This window comes from Anastrepha obliqua, chromosome 2, assembly GCF_027943255.1.
Source record: "Anastrepha obliqua isolate idAnaObli1 chromosome 2, idAnaObli1_1.0, whole genome shotgun sequence".
Lineage (NCBI taxonomy): Eukaryota > Metazoa > Arthropoda > Insecta > Diptera > Tephritidae > Anastrepha > Anastrepha obliqua.
In genome coordinates, this window is record NC_072893.1 from 58,705,719 (window position 1) to 58,727,964 (window position 22,246).

General features: G+C 34.8%; 1 protein-coding gene across 2 annotated transcripts in view; it reads right to left on the reverse strand.

Annotated features, from left to right (window-relative positions):
• The window catches only part of LOC129236924 (GAS2-like protein pickled eggs), a 223,344-nt gene that overhangs the window by 109,813 nt on the left and 91,285 nt on the right, over positions 1-22,246 (reverse strand). For both annotated transcript variants that reach the window (XM_054871228.1, XM_054871229.1), the window contains exon 3: positions 4,924-5,538. In XM_054871228.1, the coding sequence (XP_054727203.1) occupies positions 4,924-5,091 (168 nt within the window). In that variant the 5' untranslated portion in view covers positions 5,092-5,538. The remainder of the gene's footprint in view (positions 1-4,923; positions 5,539-22,246) is intronic.

Sequence of the window (22,246 nt, forward strand, 5' to 3'; positions counted from 1 at the left end):
TGATAATCTATATCCAGAGAGGTTGCATCCAATGCGTACCGAAGAAGTTATTGCTGTTATGGAGTGCTAGGGCCAGGATGACCCGATTGAGGTGATTCTTCGTCGTTCATAGCAACTGGAGTTGTGTGCATCACTTTTTGGAAGGTATTGCAAGGAGATTTTGATTGATAGTTTACTAAAACCTTCTGATGAAACAGATAAAGGCACGCCATCATCATCTTCATCAGATATTCGGTTATTTTTTTTTATTCACATTTCCATCGAAAACATTTTTTTAGCGATAATTGTGGCTTCATTTGATTAATTTCTGTAATGAAATCGCTAATCCACCGGTACACCAACAATGATGGAGCATTTGGAAGCGAATATCCACCGCGTTGCGTTATTGCTGATATGCGATGCTTGCCACTTGAAAAAGAGTGCGAGAATTGGACTTCTGTGTTGCGGTTCATTCAAAACCAAATGAGCACCGCAATTTTCCTGAATTCTTGATAAATTTTTCAATAATATTATTACCATGGCTGTTGGGATGATATTTATGTGATTATTTCATTTTAAAAATTTATGACTGTATAATACAGGCTGTTCACAAATTGTAGGTATATGTAGGTTCTTCTGAGCTTCATGTAACCACACTTTCATAAACAACATTTAGAATTTGTGAACCAAATTTAAGACATGGTGATCGATAATTAGCATAAATTTACTATATTTATTATATTTCTTTTTAAATACACACCCCCACAGATCTTGCATGATACCGCATCTGCTCATAAATGAATTGTGTGCATAGTAATTCAAAAGCTCCCGCCATTCGTACTTTAAGGTCTTGAATTATTGTTATGTGAGATTTTCAGTGTTCAGTGTTTTGAGAAGCATATGAATTATAATTTATTTAATCAGTGTGAGAGCAGCAACAGCATGAAATCAAGCGGACGGCAAACCCAACAAAATTGCATTTACAACGGCAACAGCAACAGCAACAATTACTCCTAAAAGACGCATACGAGAATTTCTGTGAACCGGATGATGGGAGTTGAGAGCAATGCACTATTCCCCGCTATTTTGTCATAAAGGGTGCACGATATAATTAATATATTTATACATGCGTATTTACACATGTATGTGCGCCTTGCAGTAAATCAGACTACTACCAGACATACGATGCCATTGGCTGTGGAGACTTACCCCTCTGCATCTATTTGGTACTAGTTAGGAGCCAGTTCAATCCATAATGATTTGGAGCTTACGCACAAAGCATTTCTGTATAAAACCCTTTAAACGAAAAGTCAGCGTATGTCAGCGTAGCGTATGCTTTTTATGTTCTGGAGTCTGCTCGCTCAGGATATTACATGGTACTTCCAAACATCCAAGGAAAAAAATTTTTTTTAAAACGGTCAAAAAAGATTTAGTGTACCCAGGTATGTAGGCATGGTCGCGCTAGAGCGGCTGATTAGATTCAAAGAAGACATGTAAAGATAGTACTGAGAAAATCTTTTCTAGGGTTTCTGTGAACACTTTCTAAGAGCAGCCCATCTAAATTGCCCAACATGTGCATCTAGCCTAGCAAGTATCCGCCTTCTATCAGCACAGAGGCATTTACGTAATGCGTAGCTTACAACTAGTCCTTTCATGGGACTGCTCCAATTTGTACATTTAGCGAGAGAGATATATTTCAGATTATATGCACTTTTTGCATACATACACTTGAATATATGTATGCCTGGATATACACTCAGGCAATGATGCACTTTGTGCTGCAGTTATCAGCTGCTGTACAAACCTTCAACCCCGTCAACTTTTCTGCAGGGGCAAAACCAGTAAAATCGGATGTCGCAGATAGCTCCATGAAATGAGATCCAATGCGACAATAGAAACGCCCTATCATGGGGACAACAAGAACAACAAAAGCCGTAAACATACATATACATACATATATGGTCTTCAATGCAAAGCGCCATATGAGAACCATAGGCAGAGAAGCAGGCAACCCCAACAGAAAATATAAAACATTTTCAGCTGCAGCAATAAGTACCGTATGTTTAATGCGCACAAACAAACAGTGGCGGCAAATAAATTAAACTGACATTACACTAATTGACGCGGTGGGGGAGATGCAACTGCAGTGCAGCCCCAAGCAACAGCAACAGCATAGCCGAGACAAAAATGTTGAAGATGGTATACTTGCAGTACGCAAGAAGTTCACAGCTATGGGAGCAAATATTTTATTAGCGTATGTATTTGCATTTGTATTCGTATGTATGTATTTATGCGTGTTTTTATTTGTGAACGAAACTTCAAATTGTACGTGCAGCATGCAACGTGTTAGCTACTAAAATGTGCCACATGCGGCGTACATTCATTCGTTCATTGTCAAGTGCACAAGTTTGCCGCCGGCCGTCGTTTGCAAGGTGCATATTCGCACTGATGATGTGGTGAAATTTATGCATTGTCATTATTTGCACTTCTCATCTGTTGAGCTCGTTGAAGTGGGTTGAAATGAAAGTAAAAGCTGGAGGTTTAGTAGTGGCATCCAGCGTAATTAAATTCTGTGCGCGATGTTATTGTTCGAATAAAATGGAAAATGCATTCAAATTATTTTTAATGGATTAAGATTGTAGGAAAAATTTATGATGCTGATGAAAGTGAAGTCGTTATTTTTCATAGCATAGCTGATTAATTTGAAGGCACGCATAAATAAATAAGAGATTATGAATAAACTAGGAAATACCTGGCATACGTTGATACGCCTGAAACAATAAACGCAGAAAATTGAAATTCGTTGAAGCAAATCGAACAATAAAAACAATTTTTGGAAACGTCTCACTCCCAGTGTTACCTGCCGAGTGAATTGTTGGCCAAGACATTTCTTTAACTTTAAAACTTTTAATCAGAATCTCACATTGGAATGATTAACTCTAAATCTGGATTTAATTTCCTACATTGAATTTAGGTGGCAATACGGATGCAATTAAATTTGATATCCAGTTAGATGGAAACTCCATTGCTAACGCTCTTTAACTTTTTCACTATTTGAGCGTAAATAATTGTATTAAAAAATGTGGAAACCCTCAACGTATGGATATTTGCAATGAAATTTTTCAAAGTATTTTTGGTTTGATACCCATATTGTAGTATAATAGTTCCATTCTGCCGAAAAGCATTGCTTTCAGTTTTCTCAGGGGCACATTTTTACATATATCTTCAATATTTTTTGAGGTATTAAAATAAAATATAGCCACTTGGCTAAATATGACACTCGAAATCACCGCAGTTTTATGTAAGTGAATCGGTTCAGTAGCTTGAGAGAATTCTCGGAAAATACAAACAAACTAATATTCCTGTTTATAAAATAGTATATTTAGATAAAAAAATTTGCAACCTAAACCGCTGTCCGGGGTTCGATCCCTACTGCTGGCACTCAACTTCAAGTGATCCATTCTTATAGACCTCAGGCAGCAAAACTTTCAAGTAAACTTCACAGTATACTTCTGCAATTAAAAAAAAAAAACTCCCTCTCTTTTTGGAGGGGAAATAAAATCATAGGGTTTTTGTTTGTGGAATCAAATCAAGCAGCACATCACCAATAGAGAAGTAAATCAAACCGCGAACTAACAATACATCGCTCCATGCTCTATAAATGAAAATTAATGTAACCTATACTTATCACAGTACGAGCGACAAGTGGCGCTGATACTCACATTTTACTCTTAAACTGACATTTTAGTTAAGAATTGATCTCACTAAAGTTTATTGTTTAAATGGTTTTCAAACAGTAAACAGTCAAAATATTTGATTATAATTTAATGTTTTAACAAAGCAAACATTTTTTAAGGCACTCATCATGACCGACCTTCCGTATGGAGTAGAAGCTTGAACGACGATAATATCCGATGAGGTGTCCCGTTGGGTGATTGAGAGAAAGATTCTGCGAAAGATTTTCGGATCTTCGCACGTTGGCGACGGTGAATATCGCAGGCGATCGAACAATAAGCTATATGAGCTTTAAGACGACTTAGGTATATTGCATCAAATAAAAATCCAGCGGGTCTACTAGCAAGATCATGTCGTCCGAATGGATAGCAAGAGAAAGAAACGATTGACGCCCTTTGTTAAGCTCTACCCGAATCGCTGAAGTGGCTACCGCGTCAAGAAGAAGAAGAATATTCTACTAAACCTGATCAAAAGGAATTTTTGGAAAACATTAGTATTTTTCGCCACAAGGTGAATATATAAATTTTAAAAACAAAGTTTAGATTTTGAGTAATGTATGTATTTAAACCAGAGCTGAGTCGTAATGATTCCTTTGGCAATGAAATCACTCTTAATTACAAATTACAAGGAATTGGAATTAGTAATCGACTCCTTCAATCCACCACAGAGGAATTGATTACTTTTCCAATTCCTTAGAAGTAATTTCAAAAATATATTTTTTTCAATTCCATTACAAGTAATTGTATCTCGTAATTGAAATTATTTGTGTGCTAGTAATGCAATTTGTCCTCAAATAGTTTGAACGGAATTGAGATTGTAAAAAATTTATTCTAACTCCGTTGAATGTAATTGAAAAATATAGTAATTACTCAAACTCAAATACTCAAAGTATTTTAAAAAGTAATCGAAAAAAAGTTATTAAATGATTTATTGACTGTTGAATTGCAATTTGGTAGAAAATAAGGGACCAAAATGTCAAATATGTTTCCTCAATCTTAGTCTTTGAAAGCAATAAAAATTTCGCAATTTTTCTTTTACAATTCCGTGGAGGCATTGAAGAAATTAAAGTACTCTTGCAATTCTGTGTGATTTAGTGAAGGAGCATCACTACGTAATTGCTTTTTTAAAATAGCACCTTAAATTTTAAGTTACTATCAGCAGTTCTTCATACCGCATTTTATTCTATGTGAATTGTTTGTTCAAACTTACCTTGCATAATGCGACTCCGGTATCTAGACGATCCATAAAGTTCTCCGCATTGATGTTCAAATCGGGATAGAGTGTGCTCAACCACTCGGCCAAGTCTTCTTTCATCGCCTCTAAGTACTCCTCACTCGACTTAAAGGGCCGATAAGGCCGCGCCTCGAGCATTGCCATTTTCGTAATAAAACTTGTTTTTGTTTAATATAAAACTCGTATACTGACCGAAAATACGTTAATCGAGTTCGAAATTAAAAATTACTTAATTTTAATTCTTACTTTTACTTTTCGTGAGTTATTGGTTCGCTTTTTTCTTAAACTTAAAAGGCATTCAAGATTTACGTACTATTTGTAAAAAAAAATCAATTCAAAAAATGAAGAAAATGCTTTTTATGACTTTAATTCGCGTGCCAACTTCGTCATTCGTGTTATTCACATATCTATATTTTATTACTAGGTAAAAAATAAAAAAAATTTTGGAAAAGCGTAAAAAGGGCGAATCGTTTTGTGACACTAGTTTTATAGTAACTAGTTGGATACTGGTTGATAATAAATTATTTTTCGTAATTTCAAAGTTCTTTACCGCGCACTTTATATATTTTTTTGGGCGTTTACTTCAAATATCTGTAACGAGAGAAAAACAAAAATAAGATAATTAGCAGTTGTCGTGGAGTGTAAAATATTTAATTAAGTCGTATTTATTTACATTTCAATTTCATTTATAACTGTTAGTAAGCGTTAAACGTTCCTTGCATCCTATATGTATGTATGTATGTGCACATATATATGTATGTATGTGTGTATAAATTTCCGCCTTGCTTGACAATGCGCTTAGTTGCAAGCCAATTTTTGCATGGGAGTTACACCTGTTGGGAGAAGAAAGAGGGAGGGATCAAGTCATACGATACTGCCAATGCGTGTTGAGTATCACGGTCAGTCATTTACTATTGAAAAGTGTAAGAGCCCCAGCGCTAATGAAAACATGCGCTGCATATGGGTATATGCAAGTGCACATGTAAATATGTATTCAAAGACGGATCTGATGGATGAAGGGATTTGGAGGTATAACTGCCTCTTTATATTAAAGAAACTGTTCAGCATAACAACATAAAATATTTATATTTAAATATAGCCAAATGGTGTTGTGGGTCGGAAGTGGACTGGTTTGAATCTCCGTGCATGACACACCAAATGATACAAAAAGTTTTTCCTAATCGTCGCCCTCCACAAATGGAGGGACCTACAGTTTCAAGCCGACTCCGAACGGCAGATATTTTTATAAGGAGCTTGTTCATGGCAGAAATACACTCGGAGGTTTGCCATTGCCCGCTGAGGGGCGACCGCTATTAGAAAAATGTTTTTCTTAATTTTGGTGTTTCACCGAGATTTGAACCTACGTTCTCTCTGTGAATTCCGCATGGTAGTCACGCACCAACCCATTCGGCTACGGCGGCCGCCTCTCAAATACATTAAATATTTATACTATAGGTTAGGTTAGACTAGGGGTTCTCAGAAATAGTTCAAGCATTGTGGTGCCCAGAAAATATCTCCACAGTCCAACATGTTCTTAAACTATGTTAAACCTAAACTATGCTCTTTTGATGTAACAAAACCAGTGGCGCCTTTCGGAGCTTGTATGCTTGCACTCGATTATCCAAATCATGTCTCAGAACCCTTCTGCGAGCCTGATTTTTCATTTCACAAAACGCCACTATATCCCATCAAACATTGCTGCTGTGCTTTCGAAAAGATTGTAAGGGTCTTCGACATTTTCTATGATACTTCGTGTTGGTTATTACCAACCTAATGCTTTTGATCGCAGCCTGCAAGGAAATCGAAGCACCGAAGTCTTTCATGCAAACCCGCTTTGTATAAATCTCAGCTTGAAAAACGCTGCACTAGTTTGGAGGTCTGTAAGCCGCTGTGAGGGTTACTGAAAGAATACGCAGATCCTATGTCACTGTCCTGAACGGTGCTGTTCCACTGCTTTTTGAACCGTTTAAGATTGGAACATCGTCATTGCTTAGAACGATAACAAATTCATAGTTAACTATGAACTATATGCCAGGAAAGCGAACATTGATTTTATGGACAAATGAGTACATTTTAAAATAAAAAACGTTTTTCAAAAATATTATGAAAATATACCTAAAATTTATAATTAAAAAAAACTTTCGTCATACTAATTCCAGCAAATGTAAATGAATTCAAATAAATTAAAGAATGGTTTAAGAAATATTTTTGAAATGCAGCAAACTTTGTTGGGGCTGCCTCCGTAGCCGAGTGAGATGGTAAGGAGCTACAACCAACTTATTTCGAGTTCAATGCCCACTGTGGACATGATTTTACACAATTTCACGCATACTTTACTAAAAATGGAAAAATTAAATAACAAACACACACATTTTTGAATTTTCGTTTTTTATTAAAGGATTTTTTATTTAAAAAAATGCCTTCTGGTTCAATAGTATGAGAACAACAACTTAGTTTTCGAGCTCACAAAAGGAAAATATGAAAATTAAATATTTGGAGGCCACTGAAACGGTTTTAATCAGAAAAACGAATACAAGATGGCGCAAATTTATTCATCCAATCTTCTTTTTTGGTAACTTTTTACTAAATAAATAAACATATTTTTAGTGATGGCAATTTTTAGTTTGCGCTTTACGTGTTCCATTGCTTGTCTGTTTGTATACTGTTATAAATGTTCCGACAGGGTGATTAATTTGTAATATAGAACTAGAACTTTAAGAACCCCAAATTTTTAATGTCTTCACACAAACCTCTCAGATTTAAAAAAAATATATAATTATATTTATATCTAAATTTCCCATGACGCATTGGTAAATTGGACATAAGTGAGGGCGAGGAGATAAATTTATGTAGACGTTTTTTCATATTTTTACTATAAGATCCTTTTAAAGATAGATACACAATAAAAAAATTCACACCGGCTATCGCCCAACACTCCCCATAGAGAATTTCTGATGCAGCCAATGTAAAAGTATGTAAATTTGTGTGTCTATATATGCAAAATATATGAGTATATTCGTATGTAGATAAATGATTGTATGTAGTAAACGCTATGCTCCTCATTTAATTAAGAAAGCTTAATCGCTTATGTTTGGTATGTATGTATGCATGTATGTATGTATGTATTGTGAAACGCCGTCAAACCGCAAAGTGTTAGATTAAGCGTTTAGTAACTAATCGAGCGTATGGGTTTACATTTGCCAATTAAGAAAAGTCAAAGCTGACGGAAAAAATCAAAGGAAGTATACTTGGAGTGTTAATTGATTAGCAACTGATTGTTACAAACACTTGGATTAACTTACATACTATAGTTATCTGATAATTATTATAACGGCTTATGCTTAAAAATTCGTAAGTTTCTGAAATTGATATGTCTTATAGCACCTGCAATGGTCGCAAAATCCGAAGGAGCATATCAACTAACGAAGGTAAGGACGAGGTTTCGAGTTATATTATATAACCCGATTTTTTAGGGATATCGCGATATGAAAAATATCTTTGGAAAAGTTACATTGCATAGTTCAGTATTCGCTGAAGTTTGAGGGTTTGTAGTCGCCATTCGTATGATCTCCTACAGGCGTTTCAGGAAAACTGGGAGAAGTGAGGTTTTAAGAATCTCCCTAAGAGTGAGACTTCTGAATACATTGCAGCAGGGAAAACAAGCTAGTAAAAGCTTTTCTGTTTTTCGGATAGAAACTCAATGGGCATCACAATCGTCAGCCAAAAAGAGCATACTTTTCACTATCTAAACTCTTCAAATCAAAGCTACTGAATAGACCATGCAAAAATGTGCGCTTTATCAAAACTCTAGGAATCAAACGGCTAGGTCATGCCACGAGAATGGGCCCAAGAAAAATTCAACGAAAAATACTTGATGCCAAACCATTTGCAACCAAAGCAAAAGGTAGACCAAGCTCAAGATGGATTGACGGACTAGAGAATGACATGAGGAAACTCACTGTAAAAAACTGGAAAGGAATCAAACAAAGATCGGATCAAATGGAGACATTTTGTTCAGCAGGCCAAAGCTTACACAGAGAGAGGTGATGATGTTTCTATTAGGGAGCCTTGTTTGGTAGCCTTGCTTTCGAAACTAATAGCTCCTTAAGAGAGTACGTAAAATAAATGGCTGCTGGCTCCACTAGGCTGTGGGCAACATATAACTAAAAACTACCAAAGCAATGCCCACTAAATTTCGGATAACAAGAGTTTTGAAGAAAGTTTGCGAAAATGATTTTCAAATTTGGAGCGTACGTCAACTGATATCCACTGACATTGAAATATTTTTTACTAAATGTTGATACCGTGCTTATTGAACTTTAGACTTAAAGATTTCGCTACAGTTTAAGGAAAAAATAAGTGGATGAATGCCCACCATTGAATGTCTACCTAAAGCACAAAAAACAGCTTTTGTATAACCTAATTGTTTTTAAACTGTATCGGGCTTGCCCCCGCAGAACACAGCATTAGTTTATTCGGTAATCGCGAATTTTTACAAAAACTAACAACAATTATAGTGAATACTGTATTGCAACTTTACCGAGCAGTTGATAAGTTTGGCTATATATAATATAAGTGTACATATATATATGTACATTACACTAAATGTATTCAAATGGATTTGAACAAAACCATAACTTCAGGTTGCAAACTTTGTGTTAAATTGATCAAATTTTTACCACATTTTCAAGTTTCAGAAAACTTTTAGGCATGCCCATTCATAGCCTACTTCATTTTAGTTTACTAAAGTGTACGTTGAAATGGCTCGAAATTCTCGTTGATATTTGATAATTTTTTCCCCTATCAGGAGTACACGAAATTTTTTTAATATTATATAAAAGAAAATACGTCAGGAAGACGCAAGCATTCGTTTTATTATACTAACATTTAATGAACTATAAAACTGCGTACCCAAATTATTTCTTAGAATTTTGATTAAAAATTTAATGAAAATGTATCGAATTTCTATATTATGGAATGAACTATATTTTTATAAAAAAAATCAATTGAAATTATAAAATTAGCCAAATTTTGCAATGTGGTCTACTATTCGTGTCATTACTAAAGGCTATCTGTGATGCGAACCTTTGCCTTTCGATCAAACCTTCAAATAAACTTAAAATGTACCCTCTAACTTAACATTTTTGTGGTTTTCATTTCAATACTAAGACATGCCAACACGGCTGTACAAATATAGTAGTTACTATATTTTTATCTTTATAAAATGCGTAAAATAATATCCTCATTTTAGTGCTTCTCAAACCAGGCACTTCAAATGCAGTTGTGACGACGGCACTCCAATTATGTCTACACTCAACCAGCAGCAAAAAAACTATTCCTACAACCTTTGTAAAATTGATAATTCTAAATAACTTTTTAACACCATTCTATGTAGGATCTTCAGTCTATGAAAAATTTAAATATAATTCTCAAGGCGTTATTCAATTAATATCTGATCTAATACCTCAATTTATTCGATGGATGAGGTCACAATTTCCAGTACCGCGATTTATTTACTTAATTTAATATAACTGCTATTGACCATATGGTTATTTGCAGAATTTTAAAATTAATTTATTTACTATTATTACCTTATTTTTGTAAGAGTAAAATTAAGCAAATCTAACTACCACTTATTAAGTTGAGAGCAACACAATTAAGATGAAGTTGGCAACGAGCTTTTTCTCAACTTTACTCACATAATATATATTGTATATATATATATATAATTGGCGCTTACACCTTCTTTTCCTATTTGTGGTGTGCGTCTTGCTGTTGTTCCAAAAATGGAGGGACCTACAGTTTTCAGCCGACTTCATATATTTTTTTGAGGAGCTTCTTCATGACAGAAATGTACTCGGAGGTTCGCCACATCTCCCGAGGGGCGACCGCTATTAAAAAAAACTTTTTTCTTCATTTTGGTGTTTCTCGGAGTTTCGAACCTACGTCTTCCGAATGGTAGTCACGCACCAAACCATTCAGCAATCGTCTCCGAGTGTTTGCTAGTCTTTTTCGCCTATGACTTCCTTTGGGGTTCCATTCAATCGTGGCACTTGTTATATTGCCTCTTTCTTTCCACAGTACGTGGCCGGTCCAGCTCCATTTTCTCTTTCGGACCCATAAGCCACCATTGGAAATGGTATTTGGCTAGAAGAAGTTTAAGAACTTTTTTCTTTGTCTTCTGAAGTATGCAAATTATCACGAAGTAAAAGGATAGTACGAAAGAATGAAAGCACCCAACATTTTCCTTTTAATAAAATAGTTTTGTTAGAATGGTATATTTGCAAAGATTTCCTATACTTATAAATACAAAAAATTCTTAGAAAAAGACTTGGTCTCTGCATGCACTTTATATGTGTGGGGTCTTTCAAAAAACGCATCTAGATGTTGTCTAAAATAATATATAAAAATTTACATTCTTTCAGGTTTCACTATATTTATGAAAAATACGGCTCTTGAAAATTAGAAGTGAAAAATGAATGCCGAGATATCGATGAAGGTTGTTCAGCAACACTTTGCGCTACAGGAGCAATATTATCTAGTTTTCCCTCTGCCGTTTTTTTTTCTATCCTCGAAAAAACCAGTTGCTTGAAATTTTGTCAGCAATCTTTGCATTGTCGACTCATTCGAATGCTTATTTTCACTAAAAAAATCAGGAACTTTGCCTATGTTGTTCTTAAAGATCGACCGTTTTCATAATAAGTCAGAATAATTTTAAGGCGTTGTTCTGTCGTGTATAATTGTATATATAAATACGTGTAAAATTGTATATATAAATACTTGACAAATGTCAAAGAAGACATGAAAAATGGTACCGTCTAGGAATTATTCATTACTGACATCTAGGCGTCACTTTTGAGAGACCCTTTACGTGCATACTTATATGCATATATATATATATGTATATAAGTATATATGTAGTATAAATAATTTCTGCCTGTTCATTGCATTCGATTTCTCATAATTGACGCTTGAATATTTCACGCTGGACTGCTTACCATTCTGGCTACTCAAGTGTTAAATGTCAAGTAAGTGAGGTACGTAGAAGATCTTCGTGCCTCGCCAGGCGTGATACTTATACGTGTAGTTAGCTGATATTTCATGCAACGTCATTACGGTCACCGGAATGGGTGTGCCTGCGATTCTACACTCTGTCAATATTAAGCAATCCGATGGGAATATTAAAGTCGGCTTTCCTTTATATAAATATTATATATTGAAATGCTGCTGTCATTTACAAATAAGCATCTAACAAGAGCTGACAGTAACAACAACAAACAGTATTCCATTTTTACGGTATTCAGTGGAAAGTGAATAGTTTTTTTTTTAATGGAAGAGAGTGGACTAAAACCAGCAACTAACTAAGTAAATATTGACTTTTCTTAAACTTCGGCAAGAAAACTTTAATTGAAAATAATAATCGATCATTTTATGACTTAATTTTGTCCATTAATCGCACACCATTAAATAAAGTTTTTTTTTGTAAATATGCCAATTATGGGCATGCGAAAAATTCGAGAAATTCGAAAGACATTTACGCACCGGCATGTAAATAATAAAAATGAGCATACAAATAAAACATAAGTGTTAAACATTGCGAGGGAGCACACCTGCGTATTCACATTCATATGTATGTATGTATGTACGTATATACGCATACTTATACGTACGCCAAGGTTTATATAATCACATGTGGCGGAACCAACGTGATCTTAATTAAGTCCAACTGTACGGTTAACCGTGGCCACACCGTTGCCTATTTTTTTCGGCCCAGCCGATAGCCACCGCCGCTTGTCTGATTGGCCTAACCCAAACAGACAACAGCTCCGTATTGCTTTCGGTATGCGGGGCGTAAAATTCCAATGTAGCGCCGCAACGTAAATTAAAAGCGCAAGTGTAAATTTTTAATTACAACAATAATAATAACGACAACAAAATTCAGCAACATACATTCATACCTGGGTATGTACGTGCATGCGCGTATGTAAACCATTACAGTTAATGAAAATGGCAATAAAATTTGCAGTGAAAAGAATGAAAATGCCGGAGGAGGAGAAATACATACAAGTATACCTACAACAACAACAAAAAATTAAGCATAATGTAATGAATCTGCACATTTTCAATTAATTTCGCGCATAATAAAAGATACACATTTTTTCAGTTGCTAATTTTACATTTTATAAATTTTTTTTCGATAACTTAATCGCTGAATGAATGTGGCTGGCAAAAGAAAGGGCGAATCCAATTTAATGCTCAATTATAAGTTTTATTGAAAACATTTGTGCATAGTTTGTAAGTGAAGAAATGTTAGCAGCACTTTCGTTGTATGTATGTACGTAGATATTTATGTAAGTTGAGACTAGTTATGCAACAGCTTTCATTAAAATTTCTTCAATATATCAATTAAGTTGTAAAGAAACTTTTTTTAAATAGTAAACTCCTTGCGCAATTTCAAAGGCCTGGAAGCCTTAAAAAAAATATTTTTTACGTCTAGCAGGTATAAATAAAAAACCGTTCACCCTTTCATAGTAAAGCAACTATGTTGTAAAGATGTAGAGGGTGTACGAAATGTAGAGGGTGGTGTTGATCCTGATGTGTTGATGTTTTTGTGTTGATGTTTCTTTTACTTGTGGTATTGCTATGTATTATGGTATTAAAACTCTGTACTCACATAACGGTTGTTTGTAAAAACCTAATTCAGGTCCAAAGAGAGGCGGAAATCAAAGACATTTGGAATTGAAATTTTCAGAGGCGCCCAGTACTGTGGAGCAATTTGCAAAAAAAAATCGTTAAAATTCTTTGCAGATAAGTTCGCAGCCTTCCATCGAACTTGACAACTCTCTAATCGCCGCTGCTTGTTGAGCGCTGTGAGTATTTGAGGCACCCAAGCGCAGCTAATTTGTATGCGCACATGTTCTTGTAAAATTCGTCCAATTAATTCTTTGCTAATCTGCGATTTACTTCGTTCAGCCAGTACTAATTTTTCGACATTTAGAGATTTTCTCTCTTCCCTATCCAAACCCATTATTTTCTCATTGTATATTACATTGCAGAATCCACCGAACCGATGACATTTCTGTAAAAAATTTCTGCGTGGTAATTCTGTTGCAACGTGGAATTAGTTCGCGGTGCTATAAGTTCGTCCAATTTCCAGTTGTTGCTTGCTTCAATGAATCATCGCTGTGGTATTATTTCCCCACCCATCACATTATTTTATATTTATACTTATAATTTCTTAATACATTAAGTCCTGAACGAATTGGACGAAAATCTCACTCGGAGCCGAAGTAGGATTTTTAGAAAGCGCCATGAAAGTAGTATATATCGATTTCTGGGCGGCTCGACCCGGTTATGTTGCTTAATTTGGTTTAAAATTAAAAATAGCGCAACAGGAAACTATTGTTTCTTCACAAAAAAGTGTCAGGCGAATCCGTGCTAGATGGCAGCAGTATAAAGTACAAAAACAAAAATTTTCTGTATCAACAGCCCGTAACAAATCAGCTGTTCTACTGATATCACTTTGTACGAATGAGCTTTGGCCACAACATTATCAAAAATTTTTATATTGCCAATTCGAACACAATAAATAAAGTTTAATGAAGTGAAAATAGCTCTAGCAGAATTTTTTTATCTAAAAAAAAAAGGTTTAACTAAAAACAAAATTACAAGAAACTGTACACTGTGGACAAACTCCAAAGGTAAATTAAATTGCAGCAGACATTTTTTTCTTTTAACGTAAAAAAAACAGAAAAAATCTAACAGTTCCAAAAATTTTTGGTAAAGTATTTAAATGAAGGCAAAAATACTGAAAAAATAAGTTTCTTAAAAAGAAGCCAAGATTTAGAGTAGTGAAGTAAGAGAAATAATTGTAATTGTACTGCAGTTTCATAATATGTAGTTTAGATTTCGTTCCTCCGCCTTCAAAAGACAAATGGAGAATCTTTTTGATGGCAGAACTCAGAGATTTGCCTACGCCTACTGAGGGGCAACTGTTATTAGAAAAAATTTCTATCATTTAATTTTTCATGCTCACAATGGGATTCGATCCCGAGGCATTCGAATGTTAGTCAACACTAACTCACTCGGCTGCGGCGGTCGCACTACTTACGGCCGACACTTATTATTCATGTAAAAAAGCTTTTTGAAAATCTCTTAGCGCATTATAAAAGATGTTCCACCTGCGAAGCTGTTTTTCTTTGGCGAAGCAGAGCAGAGAAGTTAACATTATGTACAATATATCTATACATAACATAAAGATCCGAAGCAGAGCAGAGCAGTTAACATCACGGCCACTATAAATAATATGAAGACCCGATTCAGGGCACAGGAGTTAACAGCTCGTCAACTGTGAATAGCATGACGAAAATGTTGATCGAAGTTTCACGACAGTAGCTTGGCTTTATTCGGCATTAATAAAACCAGATTTGTATGTGTGTGCATGCGGACTATGGATTATACATGCATACATTTATCTTTATTCAGTAATCTTAGGCTTGAAATCTCTCTTATTAAGTGTACCCAATTGTAAAATTAAGTGTACCCAAATGGTAAAATTAATAGTTTATGCCACTCAACCATGCCGTATTCTGCTAATAAGATTAATTACCTCAGATACAAATTAAAAAAAGCCGAAATAAATCAATCTAACCAATTATGCATCTACGATATGTAAATTTTTACAACAAAAAAACACAAAACAAAAAAAAAAATTATAAAATACGTATTGTAAACCTGTAAGTACAGCTAAGTGTAAGTACTATGATACTTATTTGCATATAAATATGCATTACTATTTGAATATAGGATTAGTATTCGTGTCAATATTTATGCGATAAGCATTTGTATTTGAAAGAAGTCAAAATTAATTTACTAGCGAGTCAGTAAATTTTATTGATTGAAATCTATCTCTAATTTATTTATATTTACAATAAGAAAAATGTATATTACAATGTGAATAATTATGGAAAAACTAAATCGTACAAATACAACAAGGCAACAACCTACATAGTGAATAACTGCAAATAGGTTTTTTCTTACTGATATTGCTTAGCGTTATTTGAAAACCAGAAATGAGGAAACATCCAAATGGAATAAAGCAATCAGATAAGTTAAAAAAATATTTGTATAGGTGATCGAATATACTGGAGGTAAATTCACTGGTACACACCTAGTTTGGAAATAGTGCTTGATTTCATAAATAAGACCTAGTTTTCTCCACATATCTCTTGCGAAAATTTTGCGCTACAACAACCCAACATAAAGTAACTCTAAAAGAGTCTGATTTCAATTGAAATAGAACTTTTTATGCAGGGTGCGCCATGTCAACTTGATCAAAGAAATTATTGTTCAAAATAATTATTGGCGTGACTACCATACGGAAATCGAAGAACGTAGGTTCAAATCTCCGTGAAATCCCAAAATGAAGAAAAAGACGGGCAATGTCAAATATTCGAGTGTATTTGTGCCATGAGAAAGCTCTTCATAAAAAATATCTGCTATTCGGAGTCTCCTTAAAACTGTAGGTCTCTTCATTTATGGAAAAATATCAAGACGCACACCATAAATTGGAGGAGGAGCTCAGCTAAACACCAAAAAGGGTAGCGCTTGTAGCGCTATTATATATTATTGAATAAGTCTCAAATATCCAACTGATGGGCGATATGACTCATGTCTTTAAATAACTTTCCAAACGAACTTCAACCGAAAAACGCACCAAAAAGTATCGATTAATATTGAAAATTATCTATACTTTAATTAATGATAATTTCTTAAGGATAATGTGTGTCCAAATTTCAAGTCTCAGCGATAACTCGAAAAGCACATCCTTTAAAAGATGCAGTTTAATTTTTTGGGTTTCAGATAACTCTGTTTCGAGTTATACTGCACATTGCAAAACAACTTTTTTCCGAGGCATCCCAGAAATTCACCATCTTTCCCTCAATTCTCAATATTTATTTATTTTATTCATTCCTTTAGTAGTCGAAATATGCAGGTATTTTAGAGACCATGAAAAACAGATTAAGAATTCAATCAAAAATAAATAAAAAATTAAAATAAATTTTATTCAAATTCATGAAATAAAAGGTAACATTTCTTATAATTTACAGAGAAAAAATATTAGATAATAATAAGAATTTAGTTCAACAATTCATTTAGTAACAATTTGAAGTGGTTTTTCTTGAAAAAAAATCTAGGACAACATGATTTGAAAGCGAATTAAATTCTCTCACAGTTCTAGAAATCGGAGCATTCGAAGCAAAATTAGCCATAAAATATCGTGATTCCGTAAGCTTCACTGGGGAATATTCAGATTAATTTTCTCAAGTAGCGATGGGGAGTCAATCCCCCCACTTATCAAATCGAAAAGGAAAATGAGGGAGAGAATAATCCTAATCTAATATCTAGTGTTTTTAGATTAATGAGCAAGCAACGACTTTTATGATGCGATCGGATCAAAGGAATTCAAAGAACGCAAAGCATAACGCATAAAAGATTTTTGCTATGAAAATTTAAGGAAATATTATTCAAATGTTGCATAATTAAATGAAAATTGTTTGAATAAATTAACACTATCGGTATCGCCAAAAAAATTCTTAAAAACATGTCTTCCTTCACCGACTTCAAAATAAGCTAATAACAGCCGGGACATAAAATTTGGGCAAGTTTTTTCACTATTTTAATTACTGATATATCGTAATTTTTTCCTTTTTTTTGAAATTTACAATTACATGGAAGGTGAGCGCAGAAAGTACCAGTTTTTCAACTACTAATACTCAGAACACATTTCAATAGCAAAATTATACCAGTTCTAAACCAGACAATTTTCTTACTAGTTCAGTTGCCACCAACCGGGTGGTAGTAGTCAAGAACAAACAACAATAAAGTTCACGCCAACATAAGACGCTTTGAAAGCGAAAATGGAAATTGTTGAAAAATGCAAATGTCGCAGGCGCTAATTGAATTTCAAACTCAACATTCGCAGATAAAAAGATAGCGAAATTAATGATATCAATAAGAAACGTGTATATGTATGTATGTATGTACCTGTAGATATATTAGTATTATAAGCTAATATAGTAAATTGGTGCATTAGGAATGCACTTAGCTGTAGATCGTAACGGTAATTAAAAAAAAAGGCGGCCGCCATACCCGAATGGGCTGGTGCATGACTACCATTCGGAAATCGGATAACGTAGGTTCGAAACTCCGTTAGACACCAAAATGAAGAAAAAGTTGTTTTCCAATAGCAGCTGCCCCTCGGCAGGCAATGGCAAACCTCTGAGTGTATTTCTGCCATGAGAAAGTTCCTCATAAAAAATATGCATACATGTACAATTTACGCCGTAACCAGTTTTCTTTTGATTAAATTCATATCGGCAAAATTAAAATTTTGATATATAAACTATGATATTTAACACTTCCGAGCCGCCCTAATTTATAACACCTGTTAAAATTTGCGACAAAGAAAAACAAATATTTTCTTACTACTACTTTTTTTTAGTGTAAACTGCTAGACTTGATATTTATTAATATTATTTTGTTATATTCTAGATAGTGCTTACGAATTAGCGTTACCATTGCGAGTGTCATACATACACACATACAAACAAACATTTTCCATTTGCAGTCAATGAATTGTATTTACATTTATTCTATAAGTTACTTAATCAAAAACAACAACACCACTGCAATCAGCTATTCTTAGCAGCAATGCATAGAAATAAATGTTACGAATAAATAAACGAATTAAAATAATACTTAAAATCAACAACTAGAGCACCAAATAGCAAATAAATACCAAACAACTTCGACTAACTAAAATACAAACAGAATTCGAGCGAACATTGCACTCGCAGAACTCGGTCACAATTTGGTTTTTGGTCGCTTACGTATCCAAATGCAAGCCAAAGCTATGTACCTATGTATATATGTACGTATATACATACATATGAGAGGAGGCAAATATGAAGTTCCTCAAGACCATTAGCTATAGCCACAGCAATATTTTGGCCGTAAGTGGAATTTAAGCCATTGAGTGCTTTTAGTGGTTCAATTGACAATTGTGGTTGGTTCGATCAAACAAGATACCTACATTTCTATAAGATATAAGGTGGTGTAGTTTCTGACTTCTGACGTCTGCGATCGATTCAACCCACATCGAAATAGTGTTAAATACTATAAATGCATACATATGTATATAAATACATATATAAGTATATAGAAATGTATTTACATAAATGTAAATGAAATGCCCACATTTTTACAGCCTTAGGTTCTGTATGATTCCTAACTATGGTGGAAACGCGTATGTACTAATATGTGTGTATGCATCTATGTCTGCCAGGCAAATACGGGGCATTGGTAAAAAAACACAAAATATATTTGTTTTTCGTTCAAATTTATTGCATCGCGTTCGAAGTACATAGGCCACTTCCGAAACAATACACTTCCCTATGTCAGCCAATAATCCTATCATGAAAATATTCTTCAAACTCATTTTTTGTAGTCGCCTTCATTTATCGCCGCGAATTCTCTTTTTTGTCTTATAACTTGTGAAGGAGAAAAAGTCATCTGGAGCTGCACTTGTTGGCTCAAAATTTTACTGATATCGTTTCCCTAGGAAAGGTTTTTAAATTTGGTGCTTAAAAATCGGCGTTGACCCACAAAGAAATTAGTGTTGACGAGCGGTGCATTATCCTAAATCGAGGAAAGAAAGACAAAACTTATCGCGAAATCGCCCAAATTGCAGAAAGAAGTCACTTTCCTGTGCAGTATGTGGTAGAATCATTCAATTCACGCGGATCACTTTTATCTAAGTTACACTCTGAGTGTCCAAGCAACTTGAGCGAACGCGAAAAGAAAACTATTTTGAAGGCGGTGAAAAGAAATTTCAGAATACCTGCTCCTCAAATGAGTGAAACATCAAGACTGATTAGGAAAACATGTTTATGAAGATACCATTTGAAAAATCATAAAGAAAAATGGGATTAGGGCCCGTGTAGTGCGTTGAAAATCATTCAAATCGGAAGTTAAAAAAAACGGATGGTTTTTGCCAATGCATATAAAAATTAACCAGAGAAGTTTTTTGGCTTATTTCGTACAAGTGCAAATTTTGCATCTTTGGCATAAAAGCAAGAGAGCTTGTATGGCGAAAGAGCGGCACCGCGTTCGACAGGAAAAATCTCGTACCAACAGTAAAACATGCGAGAGGTGATATGATGGTCTCGCGATATTTATATTGTATATATATATAATTGGCGCGTACACCCTTTTTGGGTGTTTGGCCGAGCTCCTCCTCCTAATTGTGGTGTGCGTCTTGATGTTGTTTCACAAATGGAGGGACCTACAGTTTCAAGCCGACTCCGAAGGGTAGATATTTTTTTTGAGGAGCTTCTCCATGGCAGAAATACACTCGGAGGCTTGTCATTGCTTGCCGAGGGGCGACCGCTATTAGAAAAAACTGTTTCTTAATTTTGATCTTTCACCGAGATTCGAACCGACGTTCTCTCTTGGAATTCCGAATGGTAGTCACGCACCAACCCTTTCGGCCTCGGCGGCCGCCAATATTTGGCTGCACAAAAATAGGAAATCTAGTTTTTATTGGGTCGACAGTGGATGAGTATGGTTACTTTCATTTTAACTAACAACTAACATATATATATAATACCTTCAACTAATTTAAGGGAAATCAACCAAAAACTGGAACTTGGTGCAAATTTTTGGTTTCAGCAAAATAATGCTCAGAAGCACGTGGCAAATAATTTAAAGCTGTGGTTAGTTTACAATACTAAAAATCACTTGCATTCACCTTCTCAAACCTCAACGCAATTGAGCATTTATGATATTTATTGGAGCGTGGAATCCGTTATCATAACATAACTTCAAAGGAAATGCTCAAAACTGTTATTTTGGATTAATGGAACAAAATAACCACGGAAGATTCAACGAAACCAGTTTTTTCTATGCTTAATCGTCCGTCTTGTGGAAATCATAAAGCGTGAAAGTTACTGCACAAGTTACTAGGTTAGGTTAGGTTGAAGCGGTTGTCCTGAGGGACCCACTCAGGCTCATAGCCCATTGTGATGCCGTGTCGGAAGCTTTCCTTAAACCAATGTGTACTTCTCAAAAATTTTAGAATATCTCCTATTTCTGCAGAACTGAGCTCTTCCAATTCGTTAAAAAATTGTCTGCCTAAAATAGTAAATCTCCATCGGGATTGAGCAGGACAATAGCATACAAAGTGCAAGATTGTCTCTTCCTCTTCCTCTTAGCATTGAGAGTCGGTACCGAGTCTCGCTAGTTCATCGGCTCTGCAGTTACCCCCAATGTCACGATAGCCAGGAACCCATATTACCCTTAAGCGAAATGACTCAGCCAACTTTTTAAGAGATGTGCGGCATTTCATGGCTACCTTGGAGGTTGTCGACTGTTTAATGAGGGATTTTGTCGCCGCCTAGTTGTCAGTGAAAATGGAGATGTCATTTCCAGATATCGCATCACATTGTACCAGTGTCGGGTATTGTCATCATCCAAGCTTCTGCGCCAAGTAAAGTAGAAGGGAACGAAATAAAAGTTATTAAATTTATAAAAAAAATTCACTCTCCGATTTTAGTACAGCATTCACAGTAGTCTTCATACTCACAGGACATCGCGCGAAACTCCTTAATGTAACTTTGAATAACGCTCACGACTGCATGAACTTGAACTTGAACCTTGCGCATTGTAGCCTAAATATAATGAATTACTTGTGACACTTTTTCACGCATATTTAAACACTTTAGTAACCTGATACTTAATCCTACCTTTAGAATTTTTTCCTTTTGTAGCTTTTTAAATATCCTGACTTATTTATTTCCAAGAATATTATATATGTATATGTATGTATGTGTGTATGTACATATTTATTTACACATGCATGCATGTCTTTGAAAGCCTGAAAACCGCACATGAAGCCACTGCACAGCTATAAAAGCATGAATACAAACTTTAATTTCAACGCATGAAAGAGAGCAGCACTCTAATTGCCTTGAATTATTACTCAGTGGTCAATACCATTGCCAACTGCAAACTCTTTTATATGAAACAGTTGACCGTAAATTAAGGCAATTTATGTACATACATACATACACATACTATGTATATAAAAGCTTGCATTCATACAATAGGCGTGCATAAGAACCTTTCTATTATACATATTTTCTGATGATAGTCATATCATCGCTAACAACGCTCTGTCACGTATTTCAGGGTAATGGCACTTGTGTCAACAACTCCCCACAATGGGGAAACAGTAAAT